This window comes from Penicillium chrysogenum (genome assembly GCF_028827035.1).
Source record: "Penicillium chrysogenum strain IBT 35668 chromosome Unknown utg000001l_segment0_segment0, whole genome shotgun sequence".
Classification (NCBI taxonomy): domain Eukaryota; kingdom Fungi; phylum Ascomycota; class Eurotiomycetes; order Eurotiales; family Aspergillaceae; genus Penicillium; species Penicillium chrysogenum.
Genome location: NW_026622749.1, coordinates 5,556,700 through 5,579,233, shown reverse-complemented (window position 1 = coordinate 5,579,233; position 22,534 = coordinate 5,556,700). Strand labels below are relative to the sequence as shown.

Genomic DNA, 22,534 nt, shown 5'->3' with positions numbered 1-22,534 from the left:
TACTTCGCATCTTTTTTCCCCATATCCATCGCTTTGGTAAGTTATTTCATAAGTCTTGAGGGGGGTTTTCCATTTCCTCCCCTTCCAATCTACACCTTGTTTTTCCTATCTTGTTTTGACACCCAAAAAAAACCCTGTCCCCTTGATCTTGGCCTTGAGGTTCTTTGGATCTTTGGGATCTTTGGGATCGTTGCATCTTTGCATCTTTTGATCTTCTGATCTTCTGATCTTCGCGTGTTATTCTCTTCTACTTCGCGCTTTGCCAAGCCTTTTTTCCCACTGCTCCCAGTGACGTTTCCTTTCTGCATTCTGCATTTGGCAACGCGACTTGTACTTTTTTTCCCTTTTTCTACTACCATTTCCCCCTTTGAACTGTATTGTTCTTGAAATTCTATTCTACCTTTGATGTATCCTACATCTGATCTATGCTTCAATTTCCCATCTCCCTGATTTCCTCCCCCCTTGCTACTGGATCAATTTTCCCCGTTCAAAACTGATTTTCCCCAGACCAACAGCGATGGTGGGAAGAAGGAAAAACCGCGCGGCTGCGCAGCCTGCTGTCAGGACTCCTAGTATTTCTACGCGTTCTGGGCGCACCGTACAAGGTAGGGCTCATACAGCTTTACGCCATCGGTCCAATCCCTGACATGTATAGATCCCATTCCAATTCCCACTACTACTCGTGGAAGAGGTCGAGGCCGAGGACGTGCTCGCGGCCGTGGCCGTGCCAGTCTTCCTGGCCATCTTCCTTCTAATGAATCAAGCGAACCAGAAGTTGGCTCGCACATCCTCAAATTAAAATTTTCATCATTCCAACTAATTCAACCTGCTGATTCCGATGATGCCCCCGATGGGGAAAATGAAAATGGAACCAGTGCGGTCTCACAAAACCCAGAGACCCCTCGCACTCGGCGTCCTCGACATCCTCGGACTGTTCCTGAGTCCTCGCGGACCACCCGGCAGTCAGCCAGGCTGAAGCCGGATGGAGATGGCGCCTTCGAAGAAGACGTCTCGCCAACCAAGGTCGTTGACAATCAAAACAACCAGCCAGATGATGACATGGAATATCACCAGTATAATGAGGAATTCAAGTCCGAACCTCCTTTCGAAAAAGTCTCTCAATCCCCTGAACCTCGCACGGTTGCTTCAGCCCCCGTGTCGCCTGGAGCTAAAGAAAAGACCGAGGACACTCCCGCTGGTCAAAGTCCCAAGATCTCACAGATTGACGAAGCGTCATTCAGTGCAGTGTCTTCACCTCGAATTTCGCGCAAGCGGAAGTCACTCGAATTGCAAAACGGAACCCCGGATGTTGATTCCGAGGACACTATAAGCAAAAAGGCCCGAACTGATGAGCCTGAAACGTCTCCTGAGGACATTCCTATCCCTTTAGAAGAATTTGACCCCCCTGCTTACGACTCAACCATTCGAGGAGGAGGCCGTGGAGGTCGAGGAGCCCGCGGCGGCCGGGGTCGAGGACGTGGCCGGGGCCGTGGTCGCGGAGGCCGCGGTGGATTCGTCGGTCCAATTCGACCTACAGCTGTTACCAAGCCTCGAGGTGGTCGAGGACGTGGCCGTGCTAAGGCCACCATTATCAAACGCGGCAAGAAAATCGAAGACGAGATCTGGGACGTCGCCGAAAATTGGCGTGGTCCCACCCCCGAGCCTACTCCAGAATCAATGCCAACAAAAACTCGCCAGGAGGAACTGTCTGCGCTTTTTAAGAAGGTTGGCCAGGCCCAGAGTATTGCGCTGAGTGTCATGGCCGATCAAACCATGCACAAGCTTGCTCGCGAGAAAAATGCACACAAAGAATGTCCTGAATTCGAACAAGTCCAGCGGGATCTGGATGAGTACGAACGCAAGGCAATTGAGAAACTGAACGCCGAGTACAATGCGACCGCTGATAAGGAGAGTCGGGTATATGAGGCCAAGGTTCTCATTGCAAAAGAGACTGCAAGGGTAAGTTTGGTTCTTTGTCTTATCACTGAAGGATTCTGACTTGTGAAAACAGCGGCGCATGGAGGACCTCCAAGATGATATGCTTAAGATGCTTATGGGCAAGATGATGGCCCTGATCCAGGGCCGCAGGGTGGCCGAGGACGATGAACACACCGAAGTACGTACTCTCGAAGACTGCCCAAAATCGAACACGCAGCTAATCAGGCTCCAGTATGATACATCGGATTCAGAACAATCCGTGAAGCAATTCCTTTTCCGGGACGGCGAAACGGCGGTAAGACAGGAAGAGCGTGGATTTACAGCCAGTGCAGTTCGAGACCCGGAGGGGGCAGTTGACTATATGGCAGCGGAGGAGGGATGGGAGGAATTCGTCCAGAGAGTACGGCTGGGCCGCCTGAACGAGGAGATTGCACCAGCAGAAATTACCGACGAAGATGCTCTGCGAACCTACGCCAAGGATGCCTTCGGCAGCATGCTTCATGCAGCCACCTACATCCACGAGCAAGAGGCGAGTGGAAAAGTCGTGGGCTACGATGGCGCCGCTGATTTCCCCGTGCACCCACGGGCACTTTCCATTCTGGCAGACGCAGCTCTGACCGAGCCCGTGCCCCAACACCTTCCAATGATGCGCACCGACCCCGGCACCCACCACCGTGCCCTCCTCCCCCCAGCCCACCCACGCCCACCCGGGCCCTCCTCCCTCCTCCCTCCACGGCCACGGGCCAACAGACCCGCGGTCCTTCATCCTCCCACGGCCCACCCCAACCCAGCAGCCGCGGCGCCTTCTCCCCGCCCGTCAGCAGCTGGGTTTGGGGATGGGCCTGCCGGACCCGTTTGCAATGAACGGGCCGCCGCAGCTGCCCCCACCCCCCGGGCTCGAACTTCGCGCGCCTGCCCCTGCCGGGCTACATGCCCCAGGGCCACGCGCCCTCCCTGTACTTCCCGCCGCCGCCGCCCGGATCGCACCCCCCGCCCCCGCCCCCGCCGCGCGGGTACTAGACCCGCCGGCTTGTACCAAGATGTTTGTGTAGCGTTCCCCGCAGTTGATACCAATTCTATTTTTTTGTATGTTTAGTTGCGATGCCCTCCCCCTGAGTGGGGATAGGGGGGAGGGCATCAGAATGAATAAATATTTCTGATTTCTATAATAAAGTGGATGTAAGATGAAGAAAGTGGTAAGTCGCGAGACATACATATGAACATCGTATCAAATTAGATTCAAATACAGTGAACGTGAACAGCAAATGAGGAGTAAGAGATATTCAGACGAGACTTAAGAAATATCCAAGTGAGGGAAGCCCTAATAAGAGAAGGCGCCTTTATCAGCCATATTTCATCCTGTCACAACCCCCGTCATATTCCACCTCCTCCCTACCAGTATCATTTCCCTACCCGGTCGACTAGGCTCTTGAATCTCAACAGCCGCTGAGAAAAGCCGTTAATGAATTTGCCCGTCTAGCTTCGAGGCTGCCGAACGATCTTGAGGGCTTCCGGCGTCGCCTTCGTCGACGCCAACACCAGCGGACCAGGTGCCTCGAGGATGGCGATGAAGGCCGGTAACCATACAACGGTGCACCGAGAGAATCCTGTACCCTAACCAATGAGCAACCACAAGAGAACTGTAATCAAAGTGCGTGGATAACCAAGACTCTAGATAGCAAGGTGAAGGTCATCGGTCCCCTTCGCATGACATTTAACGCGCTATTTGACAGAGCGGCACTACAGTCTGCCCAAGTATGTCCAAGACCTCTCTCATCTCTCCCACAAACACACTAAATGCAGCACTAAACTGGCTCCCCGAAGGTGGTCATCTTCGACTACAGTCATTGAAGCCAGTAAATTTAGATTACAATCGTCCGGGCAACAAGCACGACCCTTTTTGCTAAAATTCTCTCTCAAGTCAGAGTGACTCGAGAGACTCCTTATGTGACACTATCTCCACATCACAGCCGCTATATGGGCTGTAGAGATTTAATATGTGAGTTGCAATTCCTTAGAACCCACTCTTTGCCGTGGTATACTAACTTAAACACTAGGTTACAGTTCATTCGTCAATTGCAAGATAGGGTATCGTGTCATTCACAACCCAAGGCGATACTGCAGCGTTCTATCAGCCTTTCAAAATGCGTTATGGAAAAGAGGATGTGAACCTGGGCCAATCCTGTAGAACGTGGTATTTTTGCGGATACTTACTCCTATACTGTTATGGCTGATGTGCTTTACCGCTCTAGTTAATTTACGAAGCTGCTAGCTGGCATAGAATCTACAACGTCAGCAGCTATATCCACCTGTCACCCCTAAGACGAAATGTAAGTCTTCCTTTCTTCGGAGGATCATCGAGGCGATCTTCTGGGTCTTCCACTCTAAGTCTACCCATTATCACTGATGTTGAGGAATTGCACCAGCGTCTAGAGAAGAACAAAAAGGAACCTGTGGAGGTCATAGAGGGGGCTTATCCAGTACACCACAAATGGCGACAAAGACGCCATGTGGGCGTTTGTCCTTGCTACAATAGATACCGTGAGAAATTCGCGCGTCGAGGACGACGCTTCGGTCGTCGGTGTCACCACCCTGTCATGTTATGTGATAAGTTGCCCACCTATAGTCTCTCCTTAGCTAGTCATAATGAAGACATCTTTCCCCTTCCTAGCTTTTCATGCTTACACGTGAAGTTGCCCCGAACAGATGGAATTCTCAGCTGGGTAAGATGGTAAATCCAATATAAGTTCCAGGAGAAGGAAGACAAGGAAGTGAATTTGAAGTTAGGTGGAAAGGGAGCATTGTATATCCATTTGGGGAAGGGAAGTATAGAGGTGTGTATGTAGGGATGACTAGGGTTGACATGCTGGAGCATCAGCCATGGATGTTCTAGCCAAGGTCCGTTGTTGTGGCTGTGCATGACTATGACTGATATGTGGAATAAAGAATATAATCATGAATAACATAAAATGAAGTATACTCCGTAGAATGAATGTAGTCGAATGAATCATCGTCAGGATGAGACAGAATGAGTCAGTAGAAATGAGGTAGCAGTACTTAGTTTACCATACTGTACACCATAGTAGAGAAAGTACCAGTACATTCTATTAGCCCACCAACCTCGCCTCTGCGGCTCCGGCGGGGCAAGTTCAGGCGACACTCTGATTGGCCCGAGCTTTTGGTCTTTTTTCAGTTGGATCGCACGTCTCTGCCAATTTATTTATCTCTCGGCTTCATTCTGCAAATCCTAGACTCCATTCTCGATTTTTTAAATTCTTTCGAGCACAGTTTCTGTCTCTGTTGCTCCTGCATCTGCTAGCTCCGCGCTTTTCGCTACCCCGCTCCACACCGCACGATTTTTCCCACTCTGCTCTCTGCAACTTCTTCTGATACCCTAACCATTATGGCTGTTCGCGCGCAATTCGAGAACTCTAACGAGTAAGATACTCTGAAGACCGTTAAGAATGTTTGGGACACGGGCTGACGGTTTCCATTTAGGGTCGGTGTTTTCTCTTGCCTGACAAATGCCTACGCTATCGTTGCGGTTGGTGCTTCGGAGAACTTCTACAGGTGTGTTTTTCGAACATTCAGGAGGGTATAGGGTTGAGATCTGGGGCTGGCAATGATAGGCATGGTGGGTGGTAAGGCATACCACCGCCAATGCCGTGCCATTCCAAATCCCACTCTCTAACCTCCAACCCAATACAACCTACGAAGTACCCCAACTAACAGTCAAATACAGTGTCTTCGAATCTGAACTCCAAGATGTCATCCCCATCTGCCACGCAACCATCGCCGGAACCCGCATTGTCGGTCGTCTAATCGTCGGGTGAGTCGGACATAGCCAGTTCAAACGAACAGCCTTTCTGCCAGGAAGGAACATCTAGCAAGAAAAACGCAAATGCTAATATCGTGCCCTCAGTAACCGCAAAGGTCTTCTCGTCCCCACAACCACCACAGACCAAGAATTGCAACATTTGCGTAACACGCTTCCGGCCGAAGTCAAAATCCAACGCATAGAAGAGCGCCTCTCCGCGCTCGGCAATGTTATTTGCTGCAACGACCATGTTGCAATCGTGCACCCTGATCTGGAGCGTGAGACCGAGGAGATGTGAGTAGCAATTTTGCGTCCGGAACCTAATTTCACCATTCCATTCCACCCAAACTTTCTTCGATGCCTTTTTTTTCTTCCAAAACTGACATATCTCTTTTCACCCAGCATCGCCGACGTCCTCGGTGTAGAAGTTTTCCGTCAAACAGTAGCCGACAATGTCCTCACAGGCTCGTACATGGCCCTCTCGAACCAAGGTGGAATCGTGCACCCCAAGACCTCAATCCGCGACCAGGACGAGCTCTCCTCGCTCTTGCAAGTTCCCCTCGTGGCAGGCAGTGTGAACCGCGGCTCTCCAGTCGTCGGCGCCGGCATGGTCGTCAACGACTGGCTCGCCATCACCGGACTGGACACCACGGCCACCGAGCTGAGCGTTGTCGAGTCTGTGTTCAGACTTGGTGAGATGGCGCCCGGTGGTGCCGGCGGTGCTGCTGTCAATAAGGATAGTATTGTGGAGAGTTTCTACTAGATTTGTTGTCTTTAGATTGCACTTTCTGGTGGGCTCTTTACGGTACATGGTCCTGTTCTTATTTTCACGCTGGAATGATTTTTTGATTGAAAGTACTGGTATTCCTTTTTTTTTTTTTTTTTTTTTTTTTTGTGGCCTGTTCGGCTCTGTCTTCTCTGCTCTGTTCGGTCTGATGGGTCTTTCTTTGGGAGTCTGTAATGCTTATGCTTGCATATACTCGAATGAATTATGCATGATGGATGGAATGTGTAGTATCAAAGATTTAAAATTAATCGAGATATAGATGTTGACACTTGAGAATATCCATCGAAATGGTCTTAGTCTTCTTATATAGCTGTAGACACTCGTCCGTATGCTATATATCTTCTAAAAAGCTAAAACGCATGAAGGCTTACAGCGCAAGACAGGCTGAATTGATGCAAACTATGATAAGTGGCACTTGGGCTCGGGGGTATTGTCGACAGGCATAGAAAGCAATAGAAAGCAAAAAAAGATAAAAATGGCATAAAAAGAACACGTTAGAAGCAAAAGCAATGCAGACCGTTGAGATATCCGTTTCAATCTCTCCATTTTCTTCCAATCCTCTCGCTTTTTTACTCGCTTTTGGGTATTCATAGACAAGCACAAAATAAGACAAGAACCGCAGAAGTTGCTTAGACTTGTCCCTCCACACTGATTTGAGGTCGCTCCGTTTGTGGGTTATTCTCCGCTTCTATCTCCATGTTGACGTTGACTCCAGCGCCGGAGTCGTCCTTCGGATGTGAAGAGTCATTCCCAGTGTTTCCCATGCTGGTATCACCGTCGGCATCATCTTGAGGAAGATCCGCTGGAGGGGGCGGAGGAGGAGGCGGTGGAGGTGTAGATTTCTGTCGCTTAGACGGAGAGGAGGCTCCATCTTCAGCACCGTCAACGTTCAGCGTTCCGTTCCGCTTGCGTTTGAGCGATGCAGCGTCATCGTCTTCCAAGGGAGAACTCGCAGATGCACCTGCAACGGCTTCATCGTCACCCGTGCTGTGAACTTCGCTTCCGGGGTTCGGAGTAGCGTCCTGCGACTTCTCGGCCTCGAGTTTCTCGCGATCCACGTATTTGGCTGCGGCCTTGTGGAAGAAGGTCTTGCAGTAATTTTTGACGGTTTGCTGGTGCTTCGTGGAGATCTTCGCGGTGGGATCTTTGACGCGATTATTCTTGTAGTCGCTTTCAACGAGCTTCTTCGCAGTCTATTAATGGGGAATGTTAGCATAGTTACATTTCATCAGAAGTGGAATCGAAAGTGAGGGTCAGTAATCTTTACCTCCTTAGCAAATCGTTTCAAATGATGGTCAGGGATCTTGTGTTTGTACTGATCCACCACGGGCTTGATAAGCGGGAAAAGCTGTGCCGTGTTAGTCCTAGGTCCTGTTATATTCCGTGCTGTGCGTGAATACTCACCGTGTTCTCGTATATTCTCTTCTGTTTCTCCAATGGAAGCTTCCTCCATTTCTCTCCATCTTTGTGTCTTCTTTCCGGCTGATCGGCGGAAGGCTGAGGAGTCACGGGTGTAGCAGTTCGGTTCTCGGAAGGTGTGTCTTCCTGGGTGTTCATGATCCCGTCAATGATACTCTGCAATGCCAGATTTTGTTGGTTTTTGGCGGGTTGACCCGGCGCAGGAGTAGCAGGAGTAGCAGGCAAAGTTGGTCGTTCCCATGTTGTTTTGCCTGATGCGGAGTAGTAGTAAACGCGGCCCTCCGCCTCCGCGGTATACCATCCCTCAGGCAAGGGCCGGGGACCACGGCGGTTGGGTTGTCTGGACCGCTGAGGACCTCGGTCTCTTCGTTGCTGCGCCGGCCCACGAGGAGCATCGTACACAGGAGATGGAGAGCGGGTAAGAGATCGCTGGCGCTGCTCCTGTCCAGTTTCGCGGCGCTCGAACTGGTTGATTGCCTGCTTCGCGTCCTTGCCGCGTTTCATGCGCGGGATTCGGTATGCGACTTCCAGACCAGCCCAGCTCTCAAGAAGGGCGACTGCTTTCTTCGCGACACGCTCATCATTACAGGTCGTCAACGGCCGAATATTCGTCTCAATCTTGGAGTCCTGGATCTTGTTCCGGGTGAGTCGCGGGAAGCCGTCGAGGATGTTCAGGATCTGCAAAACCACGTTCTGGTCTTCCTTCCATTGAGCGAGCTGGGAGTTCAGGATCTGGTATCCGTGCATCCTGACCACGCGATTGCGAACGCGTTCATCGTCACAGCGCTGGATACGACCTAGCAGTTTGACCGCGATCCACTTCTCCTGGCACTGCACAAGAGCCGCCATGACCTTGGTCACACCATCCTCATCCAGCGACTTGGGCTGCACGCTGTCCACATACTCCTCGTCGTCCTCTTCCATCTTCTTCTTCTTGGGGCGCTTCGCCACCACAGTATCCCAGCCATCGGCCTCATCAATACCGAGAGCCTCGATAGTTGCATTCGATAGCTTGGTCGCACGCTCTGTCTGAGTGCGTCCGCCGATGAATCCTGTGCACATGGGCTCCCCACAATAGCAGGGCTGGGGGTCGGCACCGTATCGGTCAACATTGTAGTTGAAAACCAGCTCCTCGCCGGCCTGAACAGCGCGTTCAGCGAAAATTCCCATACGTAGCTTCTCGCCCACGACCCATTTGTCAACATAGCAGTTGGGATTGCACGAGTGATTGCAGAATCGTCCCAGGTTGCCTCGCTTGGTCGCATCGACAAACTCGCCCTTGTTCAAGGACATAAAGTAGAAGTGCTTGATGCCCTCCTCATCATACTGTCTCATGCGCTTTCGGAATTGCTGCTCTCCCACGACCTCACCAACATATTCGTAAATCAATTCGCCCGGGTCGAGATTCTTTTCCGCGCGCAATCCGAATCCCTTTTTTTCTGTTTTGATAACGGACACCGGGGCAAACTGTCTTTTTTGAAACCGCTGGTTTTGACAGTCGGGACCACAGCCGCATTCGCCCGCACACTCGATCTTGGTCGCGCGGTTGATACAGTCTGAATCCTCACCACATGCGATATTTCGACCAATCTTCGGGTCTACAGAGCGGGTCAGCGATATGCTCGCGGACGTTCCATGCCGAAAATGCCAAAGTAGGAGAATGTCCTCTTGGGAATCGGGCAAGAAGACACCGAGGCTACTCGAAATCCAAACTTACCCCACTCTTCAGCGCAATCACATTCCATGGCATGTTCGGTGTATCCCATGTATTTGTTGGCGTAGATACAGCCGGGGATCTGTTCAAAGGTGGCGAGCGCATCCTGGGTGCTATCCGGCAGGTGCGTGTACAGCGGCGGAGGTCGCGACGCGACCTTCTGCGACGAGCTGCGTGACAGCTTGGGCGGTTGGCCCGGTTCCTGCTTAAGGACGATCTCGCCGATATTTTCCTTCATTGGGTCGGGTGCATCGGAGTTGGGGGAGGACTCCTTTTTCGGAGGAAGAGGAGATCGAGAGGAGGTACGCGAGTCGCCGTTTTTCAAATGATTGCCGTTTACCGGAGAGTCCCGCTCCATTTTGGCAGGCTCTTCAGAGTCCGCGTAGTCATGGGCAGACATGACGACACGGACTACGGGTGGGAGATATGGAAAGAAAGAGAGAGGAAGAGAATGAAAATAGAGCAGAATACGAAGTTGGATGATTCTGCCAAGATATGCCCTCGGGAATCAAGGGGGTTTCCAGAGCGGTAAAGGGAACAATCTCATTGATAAAAATCTCCTAATTTGACTGAAATCGAAGCTATTGTCATTTTCGCGTCTCTCTCACCGCCTTGAGTCTAGTCTCATTCTTGTATAGACCTGACCTGATTCACCTCGGGTTCACCTGGTAGTGGTATAGAGTGAGGTTGGACGTTGTTTCACTTCCACTTCAAGAGGCTCATAAGAATACCTCGAATAGGTATGGAGATCTCTGACAAAGTAATAGCGTGGGAGAGTGACAATAGTCTTTCCTCGATCCCAATATATGTGTTTAACATTTTATGTGTTGATGATTTCCTTAGACGGGAGCTGTGACGGGAACTGTGACAGGGTTATCATCCAAGGCAGCCAGCATAGGCGAAGTGATATAATTGAACGCGACCGAAAACCTGAAAACCGAAAGACCGAAAGACCTAGAAAGGGGAAAGGCAAGAATGCATGTGTACCGTATCCAAGTGAAAGTTCCCCCCAAAATCGATTGGAGGAGAGAGCAGGAAAAAGCGCGTCTGCATGTGTTGTCAACGTGGAGGAGTCTGTGCGTCAACATGTTAAAGAGGTACGTAGGTACATATGTACGGAGTACGGAGTAGAGAAATTATATTTTACAGTATAATAAAATAAAATAATAAAGAACTTGAATAATATAATACGTATAATATACATCTACAATACGGATATATCGAATATAATATGATATATCAAAAGGTACGGAGTATACCTTCCTGGTATATGTGCCTCAGGCTATCCTTCTCTGTCATCCCCGTACTTTACTTCTTCACTGCTCTTCTTTTCACTTCACATCTTCTTTCTCTTCTCTCTCCTCCTCACACATGCCCCTGATCAAACTCGTATTTTACAAAACCTCACGGCTGTACCTCGGCGGAGTCCACCCCCTCTCCACTCGGCTCATCTCTGCCAATCGTCCTGACCCATTTTCATCAGAACCACCTGCATGACAGACGCGCCTTTTACTTTTCCTGTACGATCGCCCACTCTAACCGCCCCTGAGGCTAGCTTCAAACAAAATCATTCTCACCGGACGTACCAACATCCCGGGCCAGTGTTACCACCTATCAAAATCCACTGTGGGCTCCATCCCACTGTTTACCGGAAAAAGGACAAACCACAGTCATGCACTAAAAAATGCCAAAAATAAAAACAAGAAATAAACGCTTCAACTGTCCCTTGGTTCTGGAACTGCCAGGGCCAACCGTTTCCCGAACCAACGATGCAATTCGGCTGAATCTAAGCCTATCTTATACATCCCGTATCCTGGGCATTACCTAGATACCCTTGAAGACCATACCATATGCCAAAAAAAAAGTCCAAAGTCCCCATCCGTTCGATACCATGCAGCCCCCACTCAATTCAACCCCTCGATTGTACTTTCGGAGGAATCAGAATTCCCAGTCTCCCCGCTTCCCGGTCTTTCTTAGTGGTAATTTTGCCCTTCGAAACTCTTCTGGAAAACATATGAAACTTCCCGGCTGAAACGCCCATTTTTCTCTCGATTTTGGTATGCTTGGTACTTTACCATATTCTTCTAGTACTGTAATACTCTCCAGCATTCGTCCCTGCAGCTTTCCTCCCGAACGCTGGTCTCCTGCGCGATCCCGGCTGCTCAAGTCCGTTTGGCCAGAAATCTTCCTGGAAAAAAAATCCCCAAAAAAATTAATTGGGGACTTTGAATGGAGTTTGATTCAACTGCCCTTTTTTCATTTTCTTTGGCTACAAAGCCTCTAATTGTCAAATCATTCGTTTTCCTCTGTCATCCCTTTTGTTTCGTCTCCGCGTGGGAGGATATGGGGACATAAGAGACCTCCTCTCGTTCCCTGCTGGCGCGTGTCTTTTGATTGATTGATTTTTTTTTTAATTCTTTCTCTCTCACTCTCTTCGCTTTTCCCTCTCAGGCATAAATGAGGGATCAATTGATCTGAATTGTTGTATCACGACCCTGACGATTGCCGTTCGCTGTCCCTTTTCCGGGATCATAATCTGGGAGGCTTTCTTTGTTTTTGGTTTTTTTTTTGCTTTCTTTCGCGGTTATATTTCTTTTCTTTTCAGAGGGAAAGGGAAGCCGGCTATAATCCGCTTCCATGGTCTGGATATGTCGAATCCATCTGATAGGCCATGGACCGAGGAGGACAAGGTATGGAGATTCTTTAACTGGACGTGAAGTGAATCCGATGCTGACCAGCCAGTACACTCTACTCACCGAGATCCTCAAGAAAGCTGGATTTCCTTCCAGCTATCTAGTGCGCATGATTAAAGAATACGGAATTACTCCAAGCTGGGAGCATATTCCCCTTCCACAAGGTATTATCGTCCAATTGCCGGCCAAAGAAGGAAAAAAGGGAATGAGAAAGAGAAAAGCTTTGCAGATCAATATCAACTTGGCGCTAACACCCCGGTCCAGGTCGTTCACTCAGCTCGTGCAAAACGGCCTATCTCAATATGGTTCAGCAGCCTGTGCACCCTCCACATCCAGTGGCACCGTTTCCACCGCGATCCGATATCACCGGCCCGCCAGCCCCAATGGACCCTAGCACTATGCGCAAGCGGCCATTGTATCCTTCCGACAAACCAATCCCTCGTGCAATTCAGCCAAGGCCACCAGCGAGCACCGCCTCCTACAGCAGCGAAAGCGGAGCATCCGCCCAGCTCTCCCCAAGACTAGATACCGGCCCCGGCGAGCCACCCCGTAAACGAGGACGCCCAAGCAAAGCAGAGACCGAGCGACGCAAGCTTCTAGCCGAGGCCCGCGGTGAAACCTACCCAGCCCCTCGACGGTCAGGGTCTGGCAGACTTAAAGTCCCTCCTTCACCAACCAGCCCCGCGGCAGGCCCATCGTCTACACCATTTCCGCCGGCACCCCAAGCATTCCATGGACCCAAACCGGGCCCAGTCCCAATGCTCTACGACACTTCAGCCATGCGCTCGGCAATTCCACCAGGCCCTGGCCCCGCGTCAAACGATGAGCGCCGCGATATGCCAGCCCGCGGCATGGGCACCAACATGCGTGAACTACCCCGGCCAACAGAGATGGGCCATCCCCTCCCTTCACCACACGCCTTGCAACTAGGGCCCCCAGACGCATTCCCTAGACTCAGCAACCCAGTCGAGCGGCCTTACAGCTTCTCAGCAGATCGGTTCTCCCCGCCAGACAGTGGTCGGCGCGACTCGGTCACTAGTCGATCCGACCAGCCAGGACCGTACTCGGAAGGACGAATGAGCACGACACCAGCCGAGCAAGCTCCCCGATGACCATTTGATTTTGATATTTCTTTTTCTACATCGTCATTTTCATTTTCATTTTGATCCCAAGTCTGGATTGTACTTTCGACTTTCGATTTCAGCCTTTGTTTTTCTTTGTTTTTCTTTTTTTTTTTTTGAGGCCCAAGCGCCATGAATGAATGATCAAGCCATTGATGAACAATAGACAGCGTTCCCGTGTTGTGTTTATTGTGCGCGGTTTTTCTCCAAGCTCTTCAAGCGACCCCCTTTCACACCTCCGACTTTCCCTCTTCGACAATCCAACATCCCCATGCATGCTTAACTCTCTCTCATTTCATGCCCGTGTCTGTCAACCTAGGTACTGTATACCGAAGGTCAGATATGCTATGGGATGGGAAATGCTTTCCTTTCCTTTCTCTCTTTGTGACAGTGACCTTCATAAATCCATTGATGCGTCCACGAGTTCCCCCACGTTCGATGAAGATAACGGCTTTCATATTCTTGATATTTGATTTTCCTATGATTGAATCTTCACGCCATTGCGCCCCCCAAATCAAGCAAGCGAGTCCTTCAACTGCTTTCCTTCTGCTCCTGCTTCCCCCTCGTCTCCTAGCGAACACAATCTCATATTGTGAAGCCTACTCCAAGCACCATGGCAAAAGACGAGACAAGACAAGACGTCTACGCCAATTGATGCCCTCCATGTCTCGCATCGTTCTTCTATTCTCTGTCTTGATTTTACGCTTTCTATCTTTCCGTTTTCTCTTTCTCTTTCTCTCTTCAGCCCAGCCCAATGTCTAGCGTGCTATGCATTTGATGACGACGACGATGCATTATGTCTATTGCTAATACATGGCGATGGCGGTTCTTTGAGCCTTTCGATTTTCTTGTCTAAGGCCTGTTTACCTTGTATTTTATTCTACTACACTTCTGACATTTGATGACACTTTGGTTCCTGTTCTGACAGTTTGCTTTTGACTTTACTGTTCATTCTCTTCTATCTCGGCTTCCCTTACAGGATAATGTTCTACCTTCTTCGCCCTAGTTAATAATGAATTGAGAGTATTCAATCTTACACTATCGCTTGAGGCATTGTTCTTCATCCTTATTTCTATGTATCCCGGGCATGGCTTTTGCTAATATAAGCGCACTTTCAAGTGGGATCTTTACTGATATACCTACATAGTTTGTAACCCGTATGCGCCTACAAATAGATACTGATTTACTACTAGTGCTCATGCACCGGAAAAGTGCAGAAATACTTGACTATCAACTCTCAGACTCAGGCAGTATTCAATAATTTACCCCACTTCGTATGGGACATAGAACTGCCAAGTGTATGAGTGGATGGGCGGGCATTTGGCCTAGCGGTTGTCGTTGGCGACACGCGCTGCCACCTTGGATCCGATTGATCTCAAGTTGCCGGATCGCCTACGGGAGTTGACTTTTTGTTTTTATGTATTTTGATACTTTCCCGACATTGGAATCTTGGGATGATAACGACGCAAGCATCAAAGCTGCAATGTCCGGGTTGTTTCCACATGTTCGTATACGTGCCAATAAGACACATGCCGAGGTACTCTCAGAGATTTACTACATTCGACATGTCCGCAGTGTATGTATAGGTCAAAATTATACAGTGAAAACAGCTGTCTCCTTCGACGCCTTGAATAAAATATGCTACCTTGAAAGAAATGCTATCTCTACACAAAGAACCTAATGTTCACACAATCCTATCCAAACAACACCTTCCGCCTAGCCTATCACTCTGCGCCATCAGACTTTCCACGAACTCGATCAAGAATTCGCCGCAGCTGTGCTTTGGAATCACCATTCCCCTCCGTAGACGACACCCCCGTCGCCTCTAGAGAAGAGGATTCAGGCTCGGGTATAGACTGGGATGGAACCGACAAGCGTTTCGGAGGATGAGGATGAGGCTCACGGTTCTGTGAATAATCTTTATCTTCCCTTGCATCACTACCCTGTTCCTCTGGCTCCTCAGCCTGCCTTTTCTGCAGAATCTGCGAACGCAGAGCACTGACCGCAGTGCCGAAGCCTGATGGTGTTCTCGACAGAGGGGAAGGAGTGAAGTCATCCCCCATTTGAAGATCCAACTCCTTCTCTTTGGATAGTTTCAGCACTTCGGCGCTGTTTTCCTCAACGAAGCGGGTCAGGTACACCTTCCGGCCGGTATCGCGGTCTTTCAGGTTGTTCTTGATGCGGTCTAGTTCCTTCCTGTACGCCGTCTCGTAGATATTGAAATCCGCAGCGCCGGGTGATTCACTAACGAACTGTACGGGCTCCTCGTCCTCCATCTGGTCAGATGGATCCATTGAATGTCCCGGCTCTTGCAAGATGGACGCCGGCTCGTCACCGGGAACAGTGTCCTGCTGTGAGGAGCCGTTGTAGGTAGATGGTCCAATGAAGAGGTAGGGAAACTCCTCCTCCAGCGGATCACGGGCATGCCCCCTCGTCCCCTCCATGCTGCGCTTAGTTCTACTTGAGCTCGCTCGCGAAAGGGGGATATGGGGTGATGCCGACTGGGAGTGGGGTTGAGCTTCGTGGCCGACATCCGGTTGAGCTGTGGACCCCCAGCTGCGGATGGAGCCGGAGTCTCTTCGTTCGGGCTCGATTACGCCGCTGGGTAATTTGCTGTTGCTCGGGCTGTGCTCCGGCTGGGATGAAAAGCTGGCTGAATCGGTAGACCCGATACCCCCGGCATTTTCTCGGAATCCGGCGAAAGGGCGCCGGGGGAAGTTCTTACGCACGTCTGAGCCATTGGAGTCGTGTGTCTGTAGAGCCGCTCCGACTGTTGGGAAGGGTTCGTCTGGGTCCATTTCCATTGGTGGCTCGACAAGGAAGGCATCGTGGTCTCCGCCCAGAATGCTACCGAATGTACTTTGAATCGGAGATTGTGGTTTCATGGGATCCGTTAGTCGCTTGAATCTTTGAACGGCTTTCATCTGCGGGCTTTGTTAATGAATGTCCTATCAGAATGAGGAATGGTAACATACCACGGTCACGAGATGTCCCATTTTTCTTGTAATGGCCGAGTTCATCTCCTCCTCTGTCGGTGGCTCAATGATTTGCGATGTGTTCTCCTCAAATGACAGTAAAGGATCCGTCCCATTCTTCGTTACCCAGGGGTGTTCCTGTTGTATCTGATTAGCATTGGCGATCACTGTCATTGCGATCGACTCACCCGTAAAGCAAACATGTCGATTCGTTTCTCTGGATCTTTCTCGAGGATCCGTCCTATCAGATCTTTGAATACTTCATCTGACTCATCTTCGTACACCGGGGTATCTCCCCTGATACTATCGTACAGCTCGAAGATGCTCTGCTTCTCAAAGGGCAGCCTTCCATATCGGAGACAGTATAGAGTTACTCCCATGGACCAGATATCTGTCGCCCTTCCGGATACATCGCCATGTTTGGCCACGCACAGCTCTGGCGGGAGAAATGCTGGTGACCCAGCTGACTTACCAGTGAACATGTTTGAATCTTTTTCAAACATTTCCGATACACCAAAGTCGACAACTTTCAGAATGTCGTCGTTGGTCACCAAGCAGTTGTCCGGCTTTATATCTCGATGGACAATACCCTGTGAATGCAGGTACTCGATTCCCAAGATCAGATCACGGAACCAACATCGACATTGCTCGTCATCATACGGATCTGCTTTCTCTTCCAGCCCGACCTTCATGACAACACCCTTCTTGCACATTTCCATCACCATGTACAACGAGTCCTCCGTTGGATCATCCAAGACCTCGATCAATGACACCAGATTGTTATGGTTCAGTTTCTTCATGATTGCAATTTCCTCCTTGATCAGATATAAAGGATTCTTTGCTGTCTCAGTATCGTCACCGGAAGGATGCCGATGTAATGGCGAGTTGAAATCCGTTCCTCCCCGAATCGGGCCTCGCGGTCTTCGCAACATATGCGACTGCGCACGTTTCCTTAGTCTAGACTTGGAGAATTCTTTGACTGCCTAAATCCACAAATAGTTTATGTGATAGTTAGCATGTTCATTTCCCAGGCTCATTTCTCGCAGGTTCGTGCTCATACATATTCATTGCCATACTGATCTGCAGCCAGATGAACAGCCCCAAACGATCCACGTCCGATCTCCTGCTTGATTATATATTGGTTGATGCGATGTTCCGCGGTACCGTCATCTTGGCTCGTATAATAGGAGGAGCGGGCGTTCAGTGTTTCCTAGTCCGCGGTACATCAGTTCTCCGAAGCTGTCATAACGGCATTGAGAGACTGACCTTCACCGGACGCCTTGATCTTGGGTTTCGTCGTCGATGCCTCGCATAACTGTCATGGGATGCAGTAGATCTAGGTGGAGATTGGCTGTCAGTATGGTACATCATCTTCAGGAAAAATCAATCTCTTGCAAGTGTTTCATAGTGAGACTCACGGAAATCTGCTCGCCTGGGGCCGCGCATCGTTCATACCCTCCAGTGAGGAGGTAGATGGCTCTGCGGAGATATCCGACATAGGGGTTGCCACATTCCGATCCATTGAAATACACTGATCACCAAGTGTTGGTAGGAGATGTGTGGGGTAATGAGGAAGTTCGAGCGGGGAATTCGACAACGTGCGGGTTGTCAGCCTTACGAGGCCCCCTTTGGCAAGGATTGGACACAAGCGGATAGAATAAAGGATACTAAGCCCTATGTGAAATTTAAGAAAATCCAGTCGAATCGGAAACCCCGAAGAAATTCCAGGCAGCTCCTTTTCTGATATGGGCCTTTTGTTATCGATACCGGAACTAATTTCACCGCCCGTCGGCCTCGGAACTCCCCTGAACATCAACAACAACTTGTTTCAGGTCACATACAACTATGGTCGTCTACTCGTTCTACATCTTTGATCGGCACGGTAAAAGAAAAAAAAAAAAACTCTTCTGTTATATAAATCATCTTCATACTAACTGTCATCTAGCGGAATGCATATACAAGCGTCGGTGGCTTCCGCGTCCGACCTCCACCGTGGGGAAGTCGCGGTCTGATACTGTCTCCGGCGCAGCACCGACCGGTCTCGGCCAGACAGTGCGATCGACAGACGACGATTCGAAGCTGGTATTCGGCACTGTCTTCTCGCTGCGGAATATGGTGCGCAAGCTAGGAGGCGAAGATGACAAGTAAGGCTGCCCCTGAAGGCCAGACAGGACCTGCTTGCTGGGCCTGGAATGTACGGGCAAAGCCGATGCTAACCCAACCAGCTTCGTGTCATTCACCACCAGCCAGTATAAGCTTCACTACTATGAGACGCCAACGAATACCAAGTTCGTCATGCTGACGGACCTCAAGAGTCCTAGCATGCGTATCGCGCTGCAACAGATCTATATCAATCTGTTTGTGGAATACGGTTCGTGTTGTTTATTGATCTGGCTTGGCGGGCTCGGGCAGTGCTAACTCGGTTCGGTCTGTTTAGTGGTTAAGAACCCCCTTTCTCCGACCGAGCATCCCGGCGGTGTGGGCGTGAACAACGAGCTATTCGAGGAATCGTTGGAGCAGTTTGTGGTACGTGCATTATAGTTCTGGCATTCTGCCTTGGTTGTTGACTTGGCGTTCTGATCTGGTAGCAGACTCGTGTCCTGTCATGATATCGAACTGGCCATCCCTAGGAACCTGGAGGTCAGTTCGCGCGAGCAAGTCCACGTAAGGAAGGGAAAAACAACAGGATCTCACCGCTCGGACCTATTGACGCTATCATATACAAATCGGGTATCTCGAAGGCGCAAGAGCGGCATAGCTGCAATCGAGCGCACACCGCAGCGGACTCGCCCGTTGTCAAGCACACTGTTCTACGGGCACCTGCATGCGACGGCACATTTTGGCGAGAGAAATAGATTACCGGGGCACAGCACCGAAGCCAAGCACGACAAGGTTATCCATACCGCCTTTTCATGTGAGGCTGCCATTCAATGAGACCGATTTCCTTCCCACGTGGCATCCCTAGCGCCGCTAGTACGCTGAATGCCGGGGAAATTACGGTGCGGAGTGCCCGGGGGGCCGGCCCGCAAATAGCTCAGCTTCTTCATATTAGGCGCTATCGACCAGGAACGCTGAACAGAGCTATTTTTTACTGGTGTTCGGGAAGAGTCGGAAGAATCCATTATTGCTGGTATAACGCAATCTCCATGCCGATTGTCTCACTATAGGTGCAATATCAAGTTTCCGGCCTTAGTATGCCTGTTTATAGTAAACCTGGGGTATGTTGTATAGGTCAAAAAATGCCGCAACCACCAACAACGCCATGAAAAAAACAAACCCTATACTAGATCCGGGTCTAGAACGCTAATCATACCCTTATTCCAAACAGCTATAGCCAAGCAGCACCGCCAAGAACCAGCTTTCCAACCGGCCAAGCATGGCTCGTGCGTCTACTTCTATACGGAGGCACTCGACAAGCCGATAGGCGTAGACTCGAGAATAATACGACAATAACTTGATTTTGCAATTGCTTTTTCTATCTGCCCCATCAAGAAAAAGCAAAGCTCAATGCATATTGCAACGGTGGAAAAAACAAGATACCCACAGACAGCTCTCAGCTTCAGGTCAGATCGTCCACATCCTGCATCATGCATGACTTGGCTGAAGCACAGACGTCCACATATACAGGTTTAGCACAACGTACCTCCACAGCGGGATAACAGATGCTAACGAAAGACAAGCTCCGTCCCTCCGATTCGGGCTTTTTTACTCTATAGTGCATATGTACATGGGATATGTACGGAGGAGTTACTAGTGCATACCCGGCACATGCATACACACACAAAGAATGAAACAATTTGATGCCGCAGCTTATCTCAAGCTCGGGCCATTCCAAGGTTCAGCAACGTCAGATAGGTGTCGCAATGCAAAGCGACCAATCCTATAACTTTACGGCTGTGTGTCTCTTCCTGCAACCGCGAACTGGCGGTCTAGCATGCACCGGCTTGAATCGGAATTTGGGTTGCAGCCGGTATTGGGTGGCTTTGTGGTTGTTTTTGCATTAAAGTAAACATGTGAACTGACGCAGAGCTCCCGTGAACTCTCTGGACCCCTTACCCCATGGCCATGGGCTTTTTTATTGAATAGATCTGATCTCCAAGATCGTCGCTTACCCAAAGACTTGTCAGCAAGTATGCCACGATGTGGTCAACTTGGGATCAACCGCGCCCGAGAGGTCGTATACGCATGCAGAACAGCAGTGAATCAGCGTACCCTGAATCCTTCGGGAGAGGAACTGGACTTTCCATGCTGCATGAGGCCTCCGATTGTATTATAAATGTGCGTAATGGTAACTCAGGAGATTGGATAGCGGATTATATGGCTTCTGCATTGAGGTAAAGCACGGAGTCACGGCGGAGGCCTGGTTAGACTTCGTTTCCGACCTTGGAAATAGCTGACCCTCATAGTTTCTGTTATATTGCTGCCTATCAAAAGTGGACTCTAGGGTCCATAGGGCAAAGTACTGTACTTGAGAGCGAATTTCAATCTGAAAGAACGATTTATAAGACGCTAGATGCATGTCTAACCTACAATGTGCTTTCAACCTTATGATTTATTGGAACCATCTGGTTCGTCTTGCCCTTTGTCCTGGGTATATGCAGGGACCGACCTTTAACCAGGAAAATACTTTCCAAAATGATCCCTAATAAAGAGACCAACATGGAATAGCCATACCTAAAGATAGTCATTAACCTCTCAAGTTTATATTTACCTACTTGTAGAGTACGTGCAAATGTGAGGTAGGAATTGGAATTTTGGGGGAAGAGAGGTGTTGAATAGCTGTATTTTGTAGAAGTACATGCCTCGGGATAGGTGCATATAGCATTGATATCGAAGGCTTGGTACATTTGTATATTGTATATTGTACTCCGTACATCTACTTACATGCGTACATGCATACTCCGTAGTGCATAGTGTGGGAAATTAAGATGGGTTCCTCTTAGGGCTATGATTGGCGCGTGAAAATCCCTCGTAGTTATTAGTGCTGGATACGGAAGCTTGTGTGAGAAAGTGGACTTGCTGTTTTGTTTGTTTTTTTTGGTTTTTTTGTTTTTTTTTTTTTTCCATTTTGCGTTACCTGTCAGATTGAATTGTTATTCCCAGCTTTATTGTTTCTCTGCAGCAAATGTCTTATTCTATTATTCTTATGGTCTCCTGTGCCGAGGTCAGTACTAACCTTGGAACCGGGCTTATTCGGAAATCAACAGTAATCCGGGGTAAAATGAGCATTGAATCTAGGAATAACATTGAGTATCCCGCTAGGTACTACTCTGTACTAGCTCCGAAACAAAGCCCAGGTTCAGCGCGAGGCTCGTACTAGCACTCCGTATAGGAATCCTACTGCCCACAGACACGCCAGGATTTGAATAGACGGTGAACATTTCGCATTCCACATTCTCAAGTAATAAGACTGGACGTATTCCCATGCAGAGGTGATAGGGCCAAGAAAGAGCGATATATTCTTATCCAATCCTTTTCAATTGCATAAGACAATATTAGTCAACCTGCACCACCACGTCTATCTCAAATGCCGTCATCTGTCCGAGTGACGCTACCTAGATAGCGGAAAACTAGTGTTGGTCTCTATTTTATTCCCCTATAACGTATTAGACCAATGTACGTTGTACATCGCTGCGGGGACTCCATCGCACAGAGACCCCACGCGGTTTCCACGACCCCGATAGAGAGATGTGCATGATTGACCGACTATTATTACGTAGCAGCGATCGTCTAGCGATCACAGGAACTTACGTCGATAAACGGGGGGTTTCTGGTTTCGGGATGATCAAGTTGACCAGGTGGACGTTGGTAGTAGCGAGTGAGCACGGGTATAAACGGAGGGATCCGACAATTGGTTGAAGGGGGATTTAGGATTTACGAGGACAGTGTCCCTTTGAGAAACTGGGATTCACCTGGGTACCTCTATTTGATTTAGCAGGGTTTCATAGCTCGGATGACATACGGAGTACTGTGTTTATATTGGTGCATTATACAGTAAGAGTGGTCTGACCCTGGGTACTATAACTATGCTACAACTATGCTCAAAAATGATGATTCTCCCACCTACTCT

At 49.5% G+C, this 22,534-nt stretch overlaps 6 protein-coding genes across 6 annotated transcripts; 4 read left to right on the top strand and 2 right to left on the bottom strand.

Moving 5' to 3' along the window:
* Positions 1-517: 517 nt before the first annotated feature.
* On the top strand, positions 518-2,958 carry N7489_002213 (uncharacterized protein; the record flags this gene model as incomplete). Its single annotated transcript, XM_056707968.1, has 5 exons — positions 518-605; positions 656-1,959; positions 2,012-2,116; positions 2,171-2,766; positions 2,817-2,958. The coding sequence occupies 5 exons, from the start codon at positions 518-520 to the stop codon at positions 2,956-2,958; spliced, it is 2,235 nt and encodes a 744-aa protein (XP_056572270.1).
* A 2,356-nt stretch (positions 2,959-5,314) lies between these two features.
* Positions 5,315-6,518, top strand: N7489_002212 (translation initiation factor 6; the record flags this gene model as incomplete). The annotated part of the gene is made up of 5 exons (XM_056707967.1): positions 5,315-5,376; positions 5,437-5,508; positions 5,681-5,767; positions 5,861-6,049; positions 6,158-6,518. The coding sequence occupies exons 1-5, from the start codon at positions 5,342-5,344 to the stop codon at positions 6,516-6,518; spliced, it is 744 nt and encodes a 247-aa protein (XP_056572269.1). The 5' UTR covers positions 5,315-5,341.
* Positions 6,519-7,171: 653 nt separating this feature from the next.
* set2 (SET and WW domain protein) lies at positions 7,172-10,075 on the bottom strand (the record flags this gene model as incomplete). Its single annotated transcript, XM_056707966.1, has 4 exons — positions 7,172-7,735; positions 7,810-7,890; positions 7,947-9,559; positions 9,679-10,075. 4 exons carry the CDS (start codon positions 10,073-10,075, stop codon positions 7,172-7,174), a joined length of 2,655 nt encoding a protein of 884 aa, XP_056572268.1.
* A 2,248-nt stretch (positions 10,076-12,323) lies between these two features.
* N7489_002210 (putative AT DNA binding protein) lies at positions 12,324-13,480 on the top strand (the record flags this gene model as incomplete). The annotated part of the gene is made up of 3 exons (XM_056707965.1): positions 12,324-12,365; positions 12,418-12,532; positions 12,633-13,480. 3 exons carry the CDS (start codon positions 12,324-12,326, stop codon positions 13,478-13,480), a joined length of 1,005 nt encoding a protein of 334 aa, XP_056572267.1.
* A 1,733-nt stretch (positions 13,481-15,213) lies between these two features.
* Positions 15,214-17,986, bottom strand: N7489_002209 (serine/threonine-protein kinase; the record flags this gene model as incomplete). Its single annotated transcript, XM_056707964.1, has 6 exons — positions 15,214-16,413; positions 16,465-16,602; positions 16,653-17,447; positions 17,525-17,674; positions 17,731-17,800; positions 17,883-17,986. The coding sequence occupies 6 exons, from the start codon at positions 17,984-17,986 to the stop codon at positions 15,214-15,216; spliced, it is 2,457 nt and encodes an 818-aa protein (XP_056572266.1).
* Positions 17,987-18,309: 323 nt separating this feature from the next.
* N7489_002208 (TRAPP subunit BET5) lies at positions 18,310-19,073 on the top strand (the record flags this gene model as incomplete). The annotated part of the gene is made up of 5 exons (XM_056707963.1): positions 18,310-18,346; positions 18,410-18,608; positions 18,690-18,835; positions 18,902-18,990; positions 19,056-19,073. 5 exons carry the CDS (start codon positions 18,310-18,312, stop codon positions 19,071-19,073), a joined length of 489 nt encoding a protein of 162 aa, XP_056572265.1.
* Positions 19,074-22,534: the final 3,461 nt, after the last annotated feature.